An 18550-nucleotide genomic window follows, 5' to 3' on the forward strand; every position below is an offset into this window, starting at 1 on the left:
TTTTTTTAATTAAATTTGCAAAATTTCAAAAAAACTTTTTACACGCTGTCATTATGGGGTATTGTTTGTAGAATTTTGAGGAGAAAAATTTATTTTTTATTCCATTTTTTAATAAGGCTGTAACATAACAAAAATGTGGAAAAAGTGACGCGCTGTGAATACTTTCTGGATGCACTGTACCATGGTGTTTTCCATATGGGATTCTTAGCTATTGGGTCTTGACAAAGCCAGGTCTATCATCAATTTATCAAAGGTCTATCATCAAATCAAAACATCAAGAAGTGTTAAGGATATTAATATGTGAGTAATAAATCTACACTTAGGAGAACCATGGTGACTGCCCTTTGTCTGTTTTGAGGGGAAAAAATAAAAATAATGAAGTCAACACTGCTACACTGGTGGACCTTTAGAGGTAATGGTGAAAGCTATAGGGATGGGTTTGGTATGTTAGGTCGACATTGATCAAGTTGACATGGTCATGATGTCCTCAGTGAATATGTCAACACTGATGAAATGACGACATGGTCAGAGGTGTCAAGCTAAATATATCCCTAGCATCGACATTTTGACAATGTCAACATTTATGATGTGGACATTTTACCAATATCAACTTAACTGTCGACATTATAAATGTCGACATTGTTAACATCAACAAACTGCACACCCTTGGGATGCATTTCCATCAGCAAGCTACAATTGGCCATACATTTTTTTTTCTTGAAAGACGAAGCTACAGTAAATACGTTATGAAGCTGTAACACCTCCTGACATTTATCTCATATCCCCATATCCTTATGTGTTATAGCTTACCAGAGCCAAGCGGCCATGCAGAATACATCAGCATTAACTGTAAAACAGCACATTATTAACAAAATGGTGAAATGTTAATATTACCAATCATAAGATTACACATAACAAGAACAGCAGCAGTGAGCTAAGACAACAAACCATGGGGAGATGTATCATCCTTCTACAGAGGACAGGTGGAGACATTACCCATACTATAGCAACCAATCAGCTTTTAGCTATCAATTTACAGCATATACTTAATAGAGCATAGCTAAAAGCTGATTGGTTGTTATTGGGAACTTGTCCTCTTTAGAAGATTTGATACATCTCCCCCTTAGATGCGTTTATACATCAATTGCAAACAGGAGAGCATTCAAGAGTTTTTTTCTTCAACCTTTTGCTACATCCTGCTAATTACTTCTTGCCATTGAGCTGCGCCGTGTCTACGACAAAATGGCGTCCTTAGTGGTGGTGCAAATTACAGCCCTGCATTATGAGCCAATTCCAAGTTTACATATAAATTATTTATTTGCTTTTGTGTCACAGCTATCTCATATTGCTGTTGTTTTCTTTAAATATGTACCTTTTACACATTGCTGCTCTGAAAGAGCTGGATACTTAATTGGACTTGAAGCAGTGTGGTGCCGGAACAAATTGGAGGAAATACCCCACCCTACTCTGACAAGTGACATATATAAAAACGGTTATAATACAGTTTGGATGTGGTAAACTATTTTTACTGTATTAAAGATTAAAAACACCAAAAATATGCCCATTTATTAATGGTGTTCATTTTTTTGTTTTGTTTTTTTTAAATACATAAATAAAATAAATAAATCAGAAATTTGTGTTTTTAACTACTGTGAAGAAAAAAAAAATCATCTAAGCAAAAAGGGCCAATGGTGTGTTAATTAGGGGTTGAACGTAAACTTTCACTGTTGGCAAGAGCAACAACATTATTAGAGGAGTCGTCTCCCCTCAACGTTTTCTTTTTTGAGCCAGATGGTGGAGGAGAGATAAGCACTCTTAGATTTTGCGGATCTCTACAGAGAGATGAACGGACCATACACACAGCTACTATACAGAGGAGAATGTCTGAGAAGGAATGGGGCAAAGTACAACAAGCTCTGTTTTCCTCATCCCTGCGCAGACATCTCTTGCTGTAGGCATAATGCGCCCATACAGTCTGTCCAGCTCGCTTACATTCTCCAATCAAACACCAGGACAAAGGACTGACGAAAATGGCCGCATAGACATGGCCATAAAACATGCACGTTGCAGTGCTCAAAGCAAATAGAACATTACAAAAACAAATTATGGAGAAAGCAGTGACCAGATAATAATTGTCAAAGTACAAACAAGATCATGAAAAAGCAGTAAGTAAGCAGTTAATAAAGCACAAACTCTGTTCTGTTGTATAAGTATTTGCATAATCAGCCTGACAGAGTCACACCATTATGTACAGTAACTTAACTGCATCACATACAAAGACCAAGGGGCATATTCATCATGAAGGAGTTTTCACTTGTGATAATTTAGATTTTGAATTGTTAGAGAATTGTAAAAATTATAGATATTCATCATACCACCCTTACTAAAGTATCACTTCCGAAAAGCTGCTGTTTTTGCGAAGCAGCTTTTCGGACTTGTGATACTTTTCCCCTTTATCTATGCTGCTATCTCCCTCTTAGCCCGCAACCTCTGGACCGTGTCTAACCCTCTTCCCACCCTCTGTATCTCCTATCCATGCGCTCCCCTGCCCGCTGCCTGTCCCCGATGTCCCTATCCCTGTGCTCCCCTGCCCGCTGCCTGTCCCCGGTGTCCCTATCCCTGTGCTCCCCTGACTGCTGCCTGTCCCCGGTGTCCCTATCCCTGTGCTCCCCTGCCTGTCCCCGGTGTCCCTATCCCTGTGCTCCCCTGACTGCTGCCTGTCCCCGGTGTCCCTATCCCTGTGCTCCCCTGCCAGTCTCCGGTGTCCCTAACCCTGTGCTCCCCTGACTGCTGCCTGTCCCCGGTGTCCCTATCCCTGTGCTCCCCTGACTGCTGCCTGTCCCCGGTGTCCCTATCCCTGTGCTCCCCTGACTGCTGCCTGTCCCCGGTGTCCCTATCCCTGTGCTCCCCTGACTGCTGCCTGTCCCCGATGTCCCTATCCCTGTGCTCCCCTTCCCGCAGCCTGTTATGCTCCCTGCGCTCCCCTGCCAGCGCCTGAGCAGTCTTCGGTGCCAGTGTAGGGCCGCCAGCAGTGTTGTAGATGGAGGCAGGAGCAGTGACAACCCTACGGAGGGGCTGCGCAGAGCCGGCCCTAGGCATTCTAGGCAAATGCCTAGGGCACTTGGAATGCCTAAGGGGCATCCAGCATCTCAGTACTCTTAGCGGTGCAGTGCACTGGGTCCCGCGACAATGAAGGGGCCTGCAGCCGGCAGTACTGATAATGAGTCACACACTGACTCATTATTACAGTACTCTGCGCTGCGGCTGGCCTCGGGCAGTCTGACTGTAGCTCCTTCTTATCCTCGCTTTGGCCAGGCTGTTACTATGCCTGAGACCATCCCCTCCCCCCCGAGTCCACATCCCCTCCTGTCTATACTACATACATGCCCACTGGTTTCCCTGCCCGAGACCACGCCCCCTAACCTCGGGTCTCTGCCCCCTGTCTATTCTACATGGACATTGCTTTCCCTGGGTCTCTGCCCCTTCCTCTCCAGTCTCTTCTCTGTCATCATCTCACAGGCTCTTCCCCAGCAGGGACCACACAACTTCTTCCAGGACAGGTAAGTGCCAGTATCATCTAGGGTGGTGGTCATGGAGTATTAATGTAGTGTGTGAGTGGGGGGGTGTATTCATTTTATGTGTATGTGTATAAGGGGTGCGTTTATATTATCTGTGCTATAAGTTATATGTGGGTCACTGATCACTGTTCTGTGTTATGGTGCTCACTGTGACGCACTCTGCACTATATGGCCCTCGCTGTGATGCACGCTGCTTTATATGTCCTCACTGCTGCACACTCTGCATTATATGTCCTCACTGTTACGAACTCTGCACTATATGTCCCTCACTGTGACGCACTCTGCTTTATATGTCCTCACTGCTGCACACTCTGCATTATATGTCCCTCACTTTGACACACTCTGCTTTATATGTCCTCACTGCTGCACACTCTGCATTATATGTCCCTCACTGTGACGCATTTTGCACTATATGGTCCTCGCTGTAACGCACTGTGCATTATATGGCCCTCACTGTGACGCACTCTGCATTATATGGCCCTCACTGTGACGCACTCTGCATTATATGGCCCTCACTGTGACGCACAATGCATTATATGTCCCTCACTGTGACACACTCTGCATTATATGACGCTCTCTGCATTATATGGCTCTCACTGTGACGCACTCTGCATTATATGTCCCTCACTGTGACACTCTCTGCATTATATGGCTCTCACTGCAACGCACTCTGTATTATATGTCCATCACTGTTGCGCACTCTGCACTATATGTCCCTCACTGTGACGCACTCTGCATTATATGTCCTCACTGCTGCTCACTCTGCTTTATATGTCCTCACTGCTGCACACTCTGCATTATATGTCCCGCACTCTGCATTATATGTCCCTCACTGTGACGCACTCTGCATTATATGTCCCTCACTGTGACGCACTCTGCATTATATGTCCCTCACTGTGACGCACTCTGCATTATATGTCCCTCACTGTGACGCACTCTGCATTATATGTCCCTCACTGTGACGCACTCTGCATTATATGTCCCTCACTGTGACGCACTCTGCATTATATGTCCCTCACTGTGACGCACTCTGCATTATATGTCCCTCACTGTGACGCACTCTGCATTATATGTCCCTCACTGTGACGCACTCTGCATTATATGTCCCTCACTGTGACGCACTCTGCATTATATGTCCCTCACTGTGACGCACTCTGCATTATATGAATGAGGGGTGCTGACAGAAGGATAAGGAGTGCATAATGAGGCATGGGGAGGTATTCTGGATGTGGGGTGCTGGATGAGGCCAGGGGTGCTGTGAGATGGGCAGCAACTGGATCAGCGTGTATGCTGTATGTGTGTACATGCAGCTATATATTTATCTATAGAGAGAGAGATGTAATAGATTCATAAAATGGGTGCAAATTAATCACAATTTTATGTCCTCTGCCAGACTCCTAAAGCAAGGAATAGTATGTATGAAGAGGTGGGGGAGAGTGTCTGCAGAGTGTGGTGGGATTATCTGTTAGGGGGCACCATCCAGGGCAGGCTCTGGGGCTGCGGGTGCTGTGGAGAAAGTCACTGCTCTCCCTCCTGGGGTCGAAACATCGATTGTATTGTATTTGGTAATGTTGAAATATATCAATAAATATGGATGATCTTTTCTATTGATAAGCGGTGAGTGCCCTCTCTCTAGCTCAAAGCCAGTATTTGGATAAATATATATAATACCGAAACTGGAACTCAGCTTAATATTGTACACTAACAAACAGTGTTTATAGTGATTTTGGCCCTGCATATTGCTGTTCCATATTATATATATATATATATATATATATATATATATATACACATACACACACACACACACACACACACACACACACACACACACACACACACATATATATATATATATATATATATATATATCTTTTTTGAAAAGGTAGCTACTGAAATGCATGTATCTATTTTATTGATACACACACATACGGATAATTAATCCTAATGGGTGGTACCATCTCATACCTCCCAACATTTTGGCTTTTGAAAGCAGGACTCCTGATTGCGTCAAAGATGCAAGAGCCCCAAAAAGAGGGCTTGGTCTCAATCCAGATAGGCCACACCCCCTGGAGAATGTTGTTTTAGTTACGTGATAGTAACACCCCCGTTTCACGTCATGCTAAGGGTGAGCCCAGCACTACTGCAGCTGCTGGGCTGCCCCCATCCTCTCTGCACTGAATGGACATCATCCATTCACTGGCACCGCAGACCAGAGCAACGGCAAAGACAGTGTCCCCAACCTTCCGACCGCGGGACAGTCCCTGAAAAGCTGGACTGTCCCACTAAAATCGGGATGTTGGAGGTACTCTGTATGTGTTTTCACTGTGTTTGCATTAAGTTTTCTCTGTGTGGTCAAATTTCCTCCCACAGTCCAAAAACATTTGTGTTAGATAATTATGACTGTGAGCTCCATCGAGGCAAGTGCTTATTCTTGGCAAAGCTCTGTATAATATGTTTGGGCTGTATAAAAGGATGAGAATAATGAGAATGATAACACTGCCAGTGCACCTTCTCCCTTGACATACTACAAGGCAGCAGCTGCAAAGGCAATTATAATAATGAGACGCATAAAGATAGTGTTTAATTTTGGTAACTAGGTGTCTCAGATGTGACCTAATTAATATGTCTAAATGCAAATGAGGTCAAAAACAAAAAGGACAGTCTAATAAACTTATTGTACGAAGTACCTTGCTACAGACCAGTGCTTCTCAACTCCAGTCTTCACACATACATCCCAATATTTGGGAGAGTGGAGTTGGGACATTGTGCGCACACCTCCAGCACACTCACAAAATGAAGGGTGTGTGATGGCGTGTCACCACCCCATTGCGGGTCAGATTGAAGGTCTGGCCACTCATCACGCCCCAGCTGCTCATCATGCTTGGGGCATGCCCATTGCTTCCAGATCTGCTGGGATGCCCTCAGATTCTCTCTACACTGCTTAGATGCCGCATGGGATGTTGGGAAGTATGCTCAAGTATCCCCAACAGGTCATGTTTTCTAGATATTTTTTAATCATGCAGAGTTTATCTATTTTGCTAGGTCAGTAATTATCCCATATATTTTCACAGACAGAAATCCTGAAAGAGAAGCAAACCAAAAGTATAAAAACTGGGTGCTGGCCACATTTAAATGTTTAAAAACAATGATTTCGGAAAGCCACCGATTGGTTAAGGCGGAGAAACGCGTCAAGTCATGTCTGCGGATGTTGTTCGGCACTCTCTGTTCCCAGCTACATGCTGCAAATACCAAAGCAAGTCAGTCTTTAAAGCCGGGGACCACACTCCTGTGAGCTACAGTCACATTGCCTAATTGGAAGCCAGCAAGTTCTATGCACATGGGACTGTCCTCCCTAGAGCTGTAAGCAAACTATACAGCAGCCAGGAGGTAAGAACCTGCTTATTAACTCATTACGTCATTACTTGCTGTCCTACCGCGGGCTGCACAATAGGATTAGCAGCAGCCCGGATCCGCAAGATACAGCGGTTCTTGGAGTTCAGAATAAGGTTTAATAATAACCCATGTGCAAGTGTGTTTTAGACTTTATCCATTGGGACACTGTTTGAGTCTATATAAGGAATACTAACAAGTTCCTTACTGAATACTAACAACTAATATCACTACAGTTTTGCCTTCAGTGCGAGCTGGAAAAATTTGCATTCTAACATTTTTGCATAATTCTAACTAATGCATGCCAAGCATATAATGGATTAACTAAAGAATCTTTCTCTACTAATAATACTCAATTAATGAACTGTCCTATGTAGGTTATTATATAATTATTCTGCATGCAAGTTGTATGTAGTTTACATTGCATTGGTTTCTACCTTTAGAGTTAAGGGGGGCTGCAAATGCCTAGCTACTGCTTAATCAGGTATAAAATATAAATCAGCGGTTCTCAAACTCAGTCCTCAGGACTCCACACAGGTCACATTTTCCAGGTCACCTAGCAGGTGCACAGGTGTATTCATTAATCACTGACACATTTTAAAAGATCCACAGGTGGAGCTAATTATTTCACTTGTGATTCTGTGAGGAGACCTGGAAAACATACACTGTTTGGGGTCCTGAGGACAGAGTTTGAGAACCTGTGATATAGGGGATTTGAAATTGCAGATGATGCTATAACTTTTCAAGCACTTATTTGGTGCACTGCATAACTTTCACCTGAATTAGTCACTGAAAGTTTGCACATGCATACCTGCAGTAAAACGGCTTCTAGGGTTGCACAGTCTGCAGCCCTTAGAAGAATGTTGTGGCCGGCGATTCAGCACAGAGTGGCTTACTGCTGGAAGCGGTTGCGAGGGTAAGGAGTTTTCCCCCCTAGGACTGCCAGTCCTGCCACTAAGATTAGCAGTAACAGCTTCCAATAAGAAGCCACTATCCGGCAAACTCCTCCTCACAGGGCAGGTCTACACAAGGAGACGGCCTCTATTTCCCTGGTCGGCCTGCCCTGCACCAAGGACTCGGAGTGGACTATCAAGCACAAGGGTAGAGCAGGACTGGAACAGGGGAGGTGGGGCACAAGACTAGAGTGGGGGCGCAATTGCTGCAACCAGCGACGGAGCTAGAATAGTTGTCTTAGTGGTGGGTATTTTACTGGAGGGGCTGCAACCCTGCAATATAACTATTGTGATATTAAATTCTTATTTGGATTCAGAGCTTCTTTATGTATCTAGAAATCCTGAAAACATGGCCTGTTGGGAGTACCTGAGGACTGGAAATGAGAACCTCTTTTACAGAGGATGAGGAGTTATTAACTTAGAATAGAAGATAGAACGTTTCACCATCAGCACAGGAAATGAAGGGTGGTTAAATTTGATTGTAAATTTACTTTAGGATCATATAAAAATAGATTGGACAAGAAATGGTACCTGCAGCTAATTTAGTGGTGAGGAAGGTATTTTTGGGCCCCCTTTGAGATTTAAGTGATAAATATCAGCCTAGGGCCCTCATTCAGAGCCGTACGCTCTGAGCAGAGCGCACGCTCTGAATGAGGGCTGCCCTCCATAAAAATGGAGCGTCCTCCTGGACGCTCGTATAGCTGTGGGTCACCACCCACAGCCTATACGAGCGTGCAGTTTGATGGCCGCGATGGTCTTGACCATCGCGACCATCGAAACTGCGTGCCGGAGCCTGCGGTTGAGGTTTTCAACCGCAAGCCCCGGAGTGATTTTGGCTCTATCAGAGCCAAAATCACTCCCACTGACATCACTAGTGATGTCAGTGGGCCGGCTTCTGACGAGAGGCGTTCCCGTGGGAACGCCCCCGTCAGGGAGGCACGCCCCCGGCACGCCCACCAAAGGGGGCGTGCTGTCAATCAACATCGACAGCACGCCCCCTTTGATCAGACACAACGAGCGAAGGAAAGTCCTTCGCTCGTCGCGTCTGGCGCATGCGCACGACGGAGCTCCCGCCATCGTGCGCATGCACAGAGCACAACATCGACCCACTTGCGAGCGGACAGCCGCTTGCGAGTGGGTCTGAATCAGGCCCTAGGTTTTTTGTACTTAGAATTCCGGGGAAGTGGGAGAACCATGGGTCAGGTGGCAAAATTACCAGCCCCTAGTGCTGGTACAACAAGAGTGTTGCAATCAAGTTTGGAGCTGACAGCTATCTCTGGACAGGAGCCATGTATAAACTGTTTACAGCCGCCCCTGTATTGCACTTGACGGGCCTGCCTCTGTTTTTCATTATTATTAATGATGTTACTATGTAAATGTAGCATGCTGCACCGTGGTAAGTGAATAGAGAAGATGCACTGCTGAAGGATCAAATATCCTGATGCCTTCTCTATTTTCAGTGCTTTTAGCAATCAGCATGGTCTTATCGTGCACAAATCATTGCTGTAACGTTTGGGAAGTCATTCGTATACTGAAATCAGGAAAGCAGATAAAAATCAGATACCTTACTGAATTGATGATGTCTCTTCTTTACTATTGTATTTGCAATATCTTGTTGTTTTGTATTTATTTGTGTGTATTGTAATGCCTCAAATAAAAGTTTTATAAAAAAAAATCAGTCTACACAAAAACATAGCGTTCTGTAGTTCTCATGATCGTATACTATAGGCAATGGCCAGAGCTTGGCTTAAGGTGCGTACACACTGGGCGATAAAGTGGACGACTGAACGATAACGATATCGTTATCGTTCAGTCGTCCACTTTATCGTCCATTTTTAAGCCCAAAAAGATGAACGATGACGACGACACGCGTTCCCGCGGGTCGTTCGTCATCATCGTTCATCGGGCTGACATGCAGGCCAACCTGACTATCTCGTCAGGTTGCTGCATGTCAGGGAATGGGGGAGAGAGCCCGGCGCTGAACGATATCGTTAATGATATCGTTCAGCGGCTGTGCTCAATGTCATGAACGACGTTGAGCACAGCCTGCCGGGGACACACTAGACGATATCGCTCAGGGAGCATATCGTGTAGTGTGTATGCACCTTTAGAGCTGCATCAATAAGTATAATTTTAATTTAACATCTGTATATTCTACGGTTTCATGGTGTAATAACTTTCACTAGTTACTAAGATCATGCATAAATGATACAGGCTGTAGAGCTTGTTCCACAGAACAGGAAAGGAGAAGCACAAACAATATTCTATCTTCCATGAGCACATGCATATCAATTATCTAAACACATGTCCAGTTATACATCCACATATTATTTATATATACTCTATATATTTGGCAGATTTCACAAAGTAGTATGTTCTGTACATTTTCTTGATACATGTGTTCTGCGGTTACTTACTTTTTTCTCTCTTTTTCTCTTTTTAGGGTCTGTGATCCTCCTGCTTGCTGTGCCTGGGACTGGAGTAATTCTGCTGCAGTCTTCCGCTTTTTAAATTCATTGAGCTCATCGTCAAGGCTTTTCTTCTTGTCTTCTAGCTTTTTCTTTTCATCTTGATGGAGTTTCTTCAGGCGGTCAAACTTTTCATGGAGCTTTAACAAAGGTGTAAAACAGACAATATTTCTCACACACACAAAAAAGAGACAGAGTAGTAATATCTAGTGGCGAGCAGAAATCCCTAGTGCTCACACACAGAATATTTGCTCCACGTTATTCTGGTCACAGAAGCCCAGGGCAAATAGAATGTTAACAATTTAAAATGAAATGACCTATAAATAATCCTGCCTCAAGGAAGATTATGGGGTCTATGTACTAAGCCTTTGAGACAGATAACATACAGTAAAGAGCAGTCGTTGATGGGGCAGGGGCAGGCAGCGCAGGAAGAGGAGGAGAAGTTTCCCTACCTGTTCATGGCTCTGATCGGGATGGTGCTGGATGAAAACCCGGGGAAGCAGCTGTCAATGAGCGGTATCTATGAGGCCATAGCCCAGCGCTTCCTGTACTACTACACCCAGCTGCATGGAAAGGGCTGGCAGAGCAGCATCTGCCACAACCTCAGCCAGAACAAGTGCATCACCCACCTGTCCGGACACAAAGCCATCCTCTGGGCGCTGGACCCCTCATTCCACAACATGTTTGAGTGGGTCAACTCCGCCTGCCCAGCGCCGCACTCAGCATCCCATTGCCTGCTTTCCGCTACCAGGAGCCAGCTGCATACCACTATCTGCTACTCAGTGGCCCCTGGGGGCCCGGGGGCCCATCTACTCATTTCACAGGCTCCCACCCCATCTACCCGACCAATAGCCCAGACAGAACCCACAGCAAAATGTCCGCATCACCCTATACAGCAGGAGATGCAGTATGCAGCTGAGCCTAGCAGACTAAGTAAGTGTGACTGGCATGTGAAAGGGGAGGAGGGGGAGAGATGCCGGGGGGGGGGGTGGGGGAATAAAACAAAGCAGGAGGAGAGGGGATATCAGGTGGCACAACAGTACAATTCAGTCACAGAAATCCTGGGATTGAGTTTTTTTCAATCCAGAATCCCGGGATTACAAAAATAGAGCATGAAGTTCTGCACTGATGGGGACAGCATATAATTGGATAGGAGCCAATCATATTATATATTCCCCAGCTCATATCCAATCATGGTGGGCTGCTCTCTTTTTGGTGGGGGACTCCACTGTCTCTAGTCTTTGCAGTGTGTCACGTCCAAATGGGATAACTAAAAGCGGGAAAACAGATTACTTGTGTGCACATCATTTTATTTTGGTAAATTCTAAATATGAGGGCCTCTGTCAATTCAAACAAATACATAAAACCTAAAAAATGAGGTTTAGGCTAATTCAAAAGTTCAAAATGATGCAACATAGATAGCAGCTGGAAAAACGCAGTTTATTTACAGTGGTTTGTGCCAAATTAAAATAAGGAGGGAGTCAACATTTCTCTAGTAAGATATGTAAATCTGCAAATCATTTTTGGTCATTAGCCACCACTTAATCAAATCCAGCAATGAAAGCAAAATGCACCCTAAATAAATAGAACATAATGAGACGTTGGAGGTTACCATGTGCATATTTATTATAAAGAAGGCCAAAACAAATATTCAAAAAGTAACACAAAGGAAAGGATAGATTTGATATAAGAACACTCCCAGTTTAAGGTTAAGTGTAACTGAGCTGCTTCTCCTCCTTAATGGAGCTGGGAACTGCTGAAACCATGTTTCCTGAGGCTCCAGAATTGTGCACAGAGCTTATGGCATGTGAACACATAGACCATTAGGAGAAGCAAATCGAGATCTGCGACTTCCTATTGTTCTGCAGGAGAATACCCCCAATCTAGCAGACATTCAGCTGGTAAATAATATTAAAACAGCCAAATAAGCCAAAAACAGTTTCACAGAAACAGAGGAGTCTGGGGAAAAGTGCTTTATCATGCAGTTCCCAGGCATCACTAAGGAGAAAGAGCTTACCTGGAAGTGCACAATAACGATACATTGTGCTTTCCGTACAATCTGCACGATCCAAAGTAAAACGGCACAATGTATCATGTAACTACACCGCGTCATTCATTGCATCGTCCTATCTGATGTGCAGGACAACAATGTGTAGGATATATCGTTCCGATCCACAACTAAACTATATATTGTACAATTGATCATATAGTGTGTACCCAGCTTTATGCGCACTTGGACGATTCTTGAACAGTCTGCCAAAAAGAATATGTGCGGTTTCAATTCACTTTATTTCTTTTAGTAGTTGGCGCACTTCTAATAAAGGTTGCTGATCCCTAGAGGTAAATTTAATAAATGTCGATTTTGGTATTTTGGTAGTTTTTCGGTCGGTTTTGCAATCCAACCATTTACTAAAGGTAACACCAAGGCAAAAACAAACATATGATCGGACCCTTTCACATAGGCAAGTATACAAGCCGCAGATTTACTAAGCATAGGTTTGCAAACCGATCATAAAACGATGGGAGACAGTGGCAGACTAGTTTGGGTGAAGCACTGCACAGATCACTATGGGGACGATTTAAGGTCTGACGCTATTGCTATCGCAGCTGCTATCATAGTAGCAGCTGCGATAGCACTATAATGCAGCTATATGCAGTAGGAGGCATCACGCCTCCTGCATGCATTACTGTTCCGAGCTGCAACCATGGACGCATCATTGGAAAATCTGCGTGATCCGCTGCCGGCTGAGTGACCAGGGGGTCACTAAAGACTGCAAACGCAGTTGCTCAAAGAAGGCCAGGAAATCTCCACCAGCCAATGGAGATCCTAGCCTCTTCCCTCCATCAGAACGGTGGCGAGACACCTCCGTTTAGGGAAATGACAGCCGTCGCCGCCCCCTTCCCACCCAGAAATGGCAGCAGACTGTCAATCACTGAAATCTGCTGCCGCTCTGAATGCGCTAGCACAGCATCCATACTGCACACGAGCAGTACACGTCTTACGCCGGTGCAATCAGAGATGTGCGCTAACCATTGGAAAATAAGGGGAAGATTATTGGGTTCCCCCTATTTTTCATTAACCAGCATTAGGCTAAGCCGGGTGGGGGGGGGTTTGACTATAGCAGATGGACACAAAGTGTGGGGTCCCCCTACCAAAACTGCAACCAGCCCCAATCTGGTCAGGCAGGGCTAGAATCAGTAAGTGGGAAACCCAAAAAATGAGGCCCCCCCACCCCAACCAGCTCAGGGCTCTTCTCCACACCCCACGGGCTTTGGGTGCAGTTGTAATGAAGGAGTTGAATAATATTGGGGGGTTTTTTTACAGGTGGCTTACAGGTCCTAGCAAGCCTGCCTTGGCATCATGGCACTTGGCATGCTGGCACTTGTGGATAGACAAGACATTAAAGGCCCACTGGCACCTGTATTTCACCAGTAAAAAAAAAAAGAAAAAAAGACAAGACACAGACCTGAGGGGGAAAATCAATTAGCCATGATATTTTATTCAACTAGCCCCGAAACCGGTAGGTGGTAAAAAAAAAATCCCGATCAGTAGTCCTGTGTTCGTGATCGCAGGCCGTGAAAACACATAGGATGCGTGATAGGGTCATGGACCTATGTGTATTTGCCTGAAAACTGATAATATTTTGGGCGAATTGTATTGACGAAGGCAAAAAATGTGGTCAGTCCTGTGTTACTCACCCAAAAAATTATCGGGGCTAATTGAATTCCCCCCCTGAATGTGGAAGTGCTTTATTAAATAAAAACATTCCCACACCGCCCTCACTCTCAAATGTATTACTATCGGAAGGGGTCACGTCCTCTTCGGCCCATGTAGCATCCTGCGACTTGTAAAACAATAACAAAGTCGCTACTGCTGCTCATGGAGCCCCGTCGCAATGACAGGTCACTCTCCATAGGAATGAATGGGGACGCACTAATTGGTCAGAGCGTGGGAACGGAGGTTTTGGCGTCAGATATGCTGCGGAATAGGGTGAAGAAAATCGAAGAGTATCAACATTGGCTTTTAAAAGAAAATCAAGACTGATGCATAGTAAATTGTGTTTTTTATATAACTGCAAAACCAATGTTGATACTCGTTGGTTTTGGAAACAAGACAAACTGACGCTTAGTAAGTTAACACCCTCCTCTTACCTGGACCCCCCATCTCCCACCTCTCTTCATAACCAATCTGTCCACAATGCTGCAGTCCGGCTCATCTTCTACAAGCCCTTCACTGTTTCCCCTTCAGAACCCAATTCAAACTCACTTACAAAACACTCACCCAATCCCTCCTATTTACATCTCTGACCTCATCTCCCATCACACCCACTTGGCTCCAGAAATGAACGCTGTCTCTCCTTAACTACTAATTACTTCCTCCAACTCCTGCCTCCAAGATTTTGCCTCTGCTGCTCCCTACCACTGGAACTCTCTCCCTCTCCCAACCAGACTCTCCACAATTTCAAACGAGCTCGCAAGACCCACTTCTTTATCAAAGCTTTCCAGCTGTTATCCTAACCCATCGCTCCATTGCTCACTATCTCCTCCCCTCTGTGTCACCCGTCTGTCTCCCACTCCCCTTTAGAATGTAAGCTTTCACAAACAGGGCTGTCTTCCCTCACTTATACTATCATCTCCTTCCCATTGCCAACAACAGCACCAAACCTACGGATTTGGCCACCTTGCTGCTCATTTCAGCTTTAGGACTACTGCTGCAGCAATGTTTATACACATTGTCTATGTTCTGCAATGTTTTAGTACTGGAAGTCACTTTTTCTTGTTTTGTTTATATGATTTCTGCTATTGTATTCTGTAAGGTGCTGCAGAGCCCTTGTGGCGCCATATAAAGAATGATAATAATCTCTCATTGATATCAGCAGTAAGGCGGTTACAGTATTTTATTTAGCAGCAGCAAGTAATGAAGTTGAGACTTCTAACCGAATATGAAAGATTAAGGCTCTACCTCTTTTTCAGCTTCTTTCAACTCAGCTTCTTTCTCTTTTACCCTTTGTACAAACATCTGTCTCATTTCTTCCTCTTTCTTCTGCAATTCTCCCAGAAATTCATTTCTTTTTGCTTCATAGGTCTCCTGCAAGCTAAATAGAGAAATAAGAATATATAAAATAAATAACCCCATGACTAGGACTTGGACATAAGTTGTTCACACTTCAAACATATAGGAGTATATGTACTAAGTCACGGAGAGAGAAAAAGTACCAACCAATCAGCTTCTAATGGTGCATACACACAGTACATCCTGCACAACCAGCGATATCGCTGATAGATTTCACTTCAACTTTCTGGAGTGCACGGCAAAGGACTTTGGGTGTACAAACTGATAGATATCTATGATAGATATTTCAGTGAAGTCATCTCTTAACATACAAATCGTGTTGAAATCGTCCAAGTTGGCCAGTATGTACGGACGGCCATAGATATCGTTATCGTCCATGCTGAACTGCGCATCGTTGGTCGATGTCAGGTTGGTGACTGCAAAAAAGTAAACGATATGAACGATATCATTATCGTTCATTAAAATCGTACCGTGTGTGCGCACCATAACTGTCATTTTACTGGCTGTGTTTGAAAAATGACACATAGGAGCTGATTGGTCGGTACTTTATCTCTCTGCAAGGCTTAGTACATCTACCCCATAGAAATAAAGCAGTTATGATAACTGGAAAGTGATCAATGTGGAGAAATGTGTAAGAGCAGTAACATGCCGTTGAATAGAGTTCCTGCTGATTACTTTAAACATTAGATTTTTTCCTGCATTTAATATTTCTAGGCTATGGAATGAACCCCTGATGCACTGCAAATTGTTATTTGGAGAATTGGCTTCTGGATTCTAGTTAACAAAGGAATAAAGGACGACTAAGACTCTGTATTAAACAACATAGGATTTACTAAGCAGGGACGTAACTAGGGCTGTGCAAGAGGGGCAGCTAGCCTGTGCAGAAATCGGTGGAACAGAAAATTACCTTTTTACTTAATATGATTACAATTAAGGGCTTGGGAGGGCGTCAATTTTCCTTCATACCACATGCACTAACATTTATAGTTACAACTCTATAGTTAAGTATCCTACATTTAATTTGACTTAAAAGAGAAACAAATGAAGTTCCAGAGTGAATATATTACTTTTCTATTCATATGTTTGTAGTCTACACTTGGCAATACACTACATGTTCAATTATTTGTGACATATTTCACCAATATTTCACCATTTTCTAAGTATTAATAGTTCAACACATTGGGCCAAATGTAATAGGGTGAGAGATTAGAAAATGTGAGAGTTTAGCAGTAAACGCTCACATTGGTTGAGTTTTATCTTCAAAATGGGAAAACATTGAATGAGATTTTAAATCGTGAGTGTTTTTTAAATCTAAAAAAACATGCAAGTTCGCTCTGTTACTTTGTTTTTGGACTCTATTACATTAGCAAAGTTTAAAAAGTGTCAGAAACTCTCACTTTTCTAAACTCTCACCCTATTACATTTGGCCCATTGTCTTTTATTCCTTGTTATTCATATTATACTGTTATTTGAATTAAAACTAATGAATATTTTTATTGGCTAGGTTATTGTTTGAATCCTTTAGCATTCTGTATGCTTTTTCAAATACATCCTTAACGCTCCTTATATGGTTATATTATCTTCTTGCATAGTAACTAATTTAGCTTCATTAACAGCTTAAATCAGGGCCGGACTGGCCATCTGGCACTTATGGCAAATGCCAGAAGGGCCGATGGCCTGATTGGTTGGTCCAAACTGAAACCTGGCTGAGTAGCTCCGCCTCCCAGTGCACTTTCATGCCAGGGATGATTTGGAGCCCCAGTCCGTCCCTGGCTCAAATTGATCATGAACTAGAGTGTATACTGCGACAGTCTTTAATAGACTAATAAATTGTGCAAAGTGCATCAAGAAGTCTTTGTGGAAGTGTAACCCGAGAGGTGCGAGGATACTTTTCTAGCTGCATCTAATACGAGCACTCTCACATCTTAATTATTGGCTACACAGAAACCTGTGCAACAGAACATAGGTATTGTGTGCAGTGTTCTAATGTTGCGTGAAGGTTGGCAGGGATACATATTCCTATAGAATAGCCATAACATGGCAATTATACAGAAGCTGCTGGATGTCTAGATGACGCAGGAAATAAATCCATCTGGTCTGCAGAGAATTTGGTTGAAGTCCAACATATATTTCCCCAATAACAATACTTGACAGAAAATATTTTCACCAGTTAATCTGTTGATAAATACAGCAACGGAGGAATGGCCAGGTTGTCCTATGATTTGCCATATATCCAAGATATTAATTGATCCCATGAGGATTTTCCGCTACCTGAATGGTTTACTGTCTGGGTCAGTGTCTTTGAACCCCATTTCTTCCAACTTGCACCTTCGGTACAGCTCATAATGACGTGTGTGTGTTTGCTCACGCAGATCCTCCATGTTTACCCGTATCAGCATCTCTCGCAGCTTGACAAAGTCACAATGAGTTTCATTTTCAACTAGGAAGGAAAGTGAAAAGGGGAGGGAGGTGTTAAAGGCCTAATATTTACCGTCCTTTTATTTCCTGTAAATATTTAGTACAATATGTGGGCAGCGGTTACTCTACATAGAGAACCTTAGTTGTGTTTTATATGAGTTGCACCAGTCACAGTAGAGACACGGTTGTATCCCAGACACAGTAAGCAGTGGCAGTGACTTGATTCGTATTCACTAATTATTCATTATCATGACCATACTCGGGGTACGCAGTACCGGCACCAATTTTAGGACATAATTTTTAATTAGTTCTGGAAATAGGAAGAAATAATTTCAGGAATTCAGTAAATGTCTGAATACTTGTACAGAGTACGGCAGGTACTATAAATTTTGCATCAACTTATAAATCTACTGACATACCGGTAACTTTTTAGTGGACCCTTTATTATTAATAGAAGTAAAGCCCTGCAGGTAGTTCACACAGAAGCAAAATCTGGCATACGTGTGAATTTGGAGGATTCAGATATACCTTGTACAGTTCCCCATGGGTACTGCCGAACCTTCATCATTTTGTTTCCTATTTTGGCTTCTTCTGTACTCCCAACAACCGCAAATGGTAAGTGAGCCTGCAGTAATCCAAGTAAAAGGTGTTAATGTTCTAAACACG

General features: G+C 43.6%; 1 protein-coding gene across 5 annotated transcripts in view; it reads right to left on the bottom strand.

Annotated features, from left to right (window-relative positions):
• The window catches only part of SEPTIN6 (septin 6), a 92678-nt gene that overhangs the window by 29987 nt on the left and 44141 nt on the right, over window positions 1-18550 (bottom strand). For 3 of the 5 annotated variants that reach the window (XM_088482826.1, XM_088482824.1, XM_088482825.1), the window contains exons 6-9: window positions 18413-18509; window positions 17738-17906; window positions 15356-15488; window positions 10342-10532 (exon numbers count right to left, since the gene is read on the bottom strand). In XM_088482826.1, coding sequence (XP_088338952.1) covers window positions 10342-10532; window positions 15356-15488; window positions 17738-17906; window positions 18413-18509 — 590 coding nt within the window. Of the gene's footprint in view, window positions 1-810; window positions 848-10337; window positions 10533-15355; window positions 15489-17737; window positions 17907-18412; window positions 18510-18550 lie in introns of those variants that run through there. The other 2 variants (XM_088482828.1, XM_088482829.1) reach the window with 2 other exon arrangements.

Source organism: Taudactylus pleione, unplaced genomic scaffold, assembly GCF_031769625.1.
Source record: "Taudactylus pleione unplaced genomic scaffold, aTauple2 ptg000296l, whole genome shotgun sequence".
In the NCBI taxonomy this organism is placed as follows: domain Eukaryota; kingdom Metazoa; phylum Chordata; class Amphibia; order Anura; family Myobatrachidae; genus Taudactylus; species Taudactylus pleione.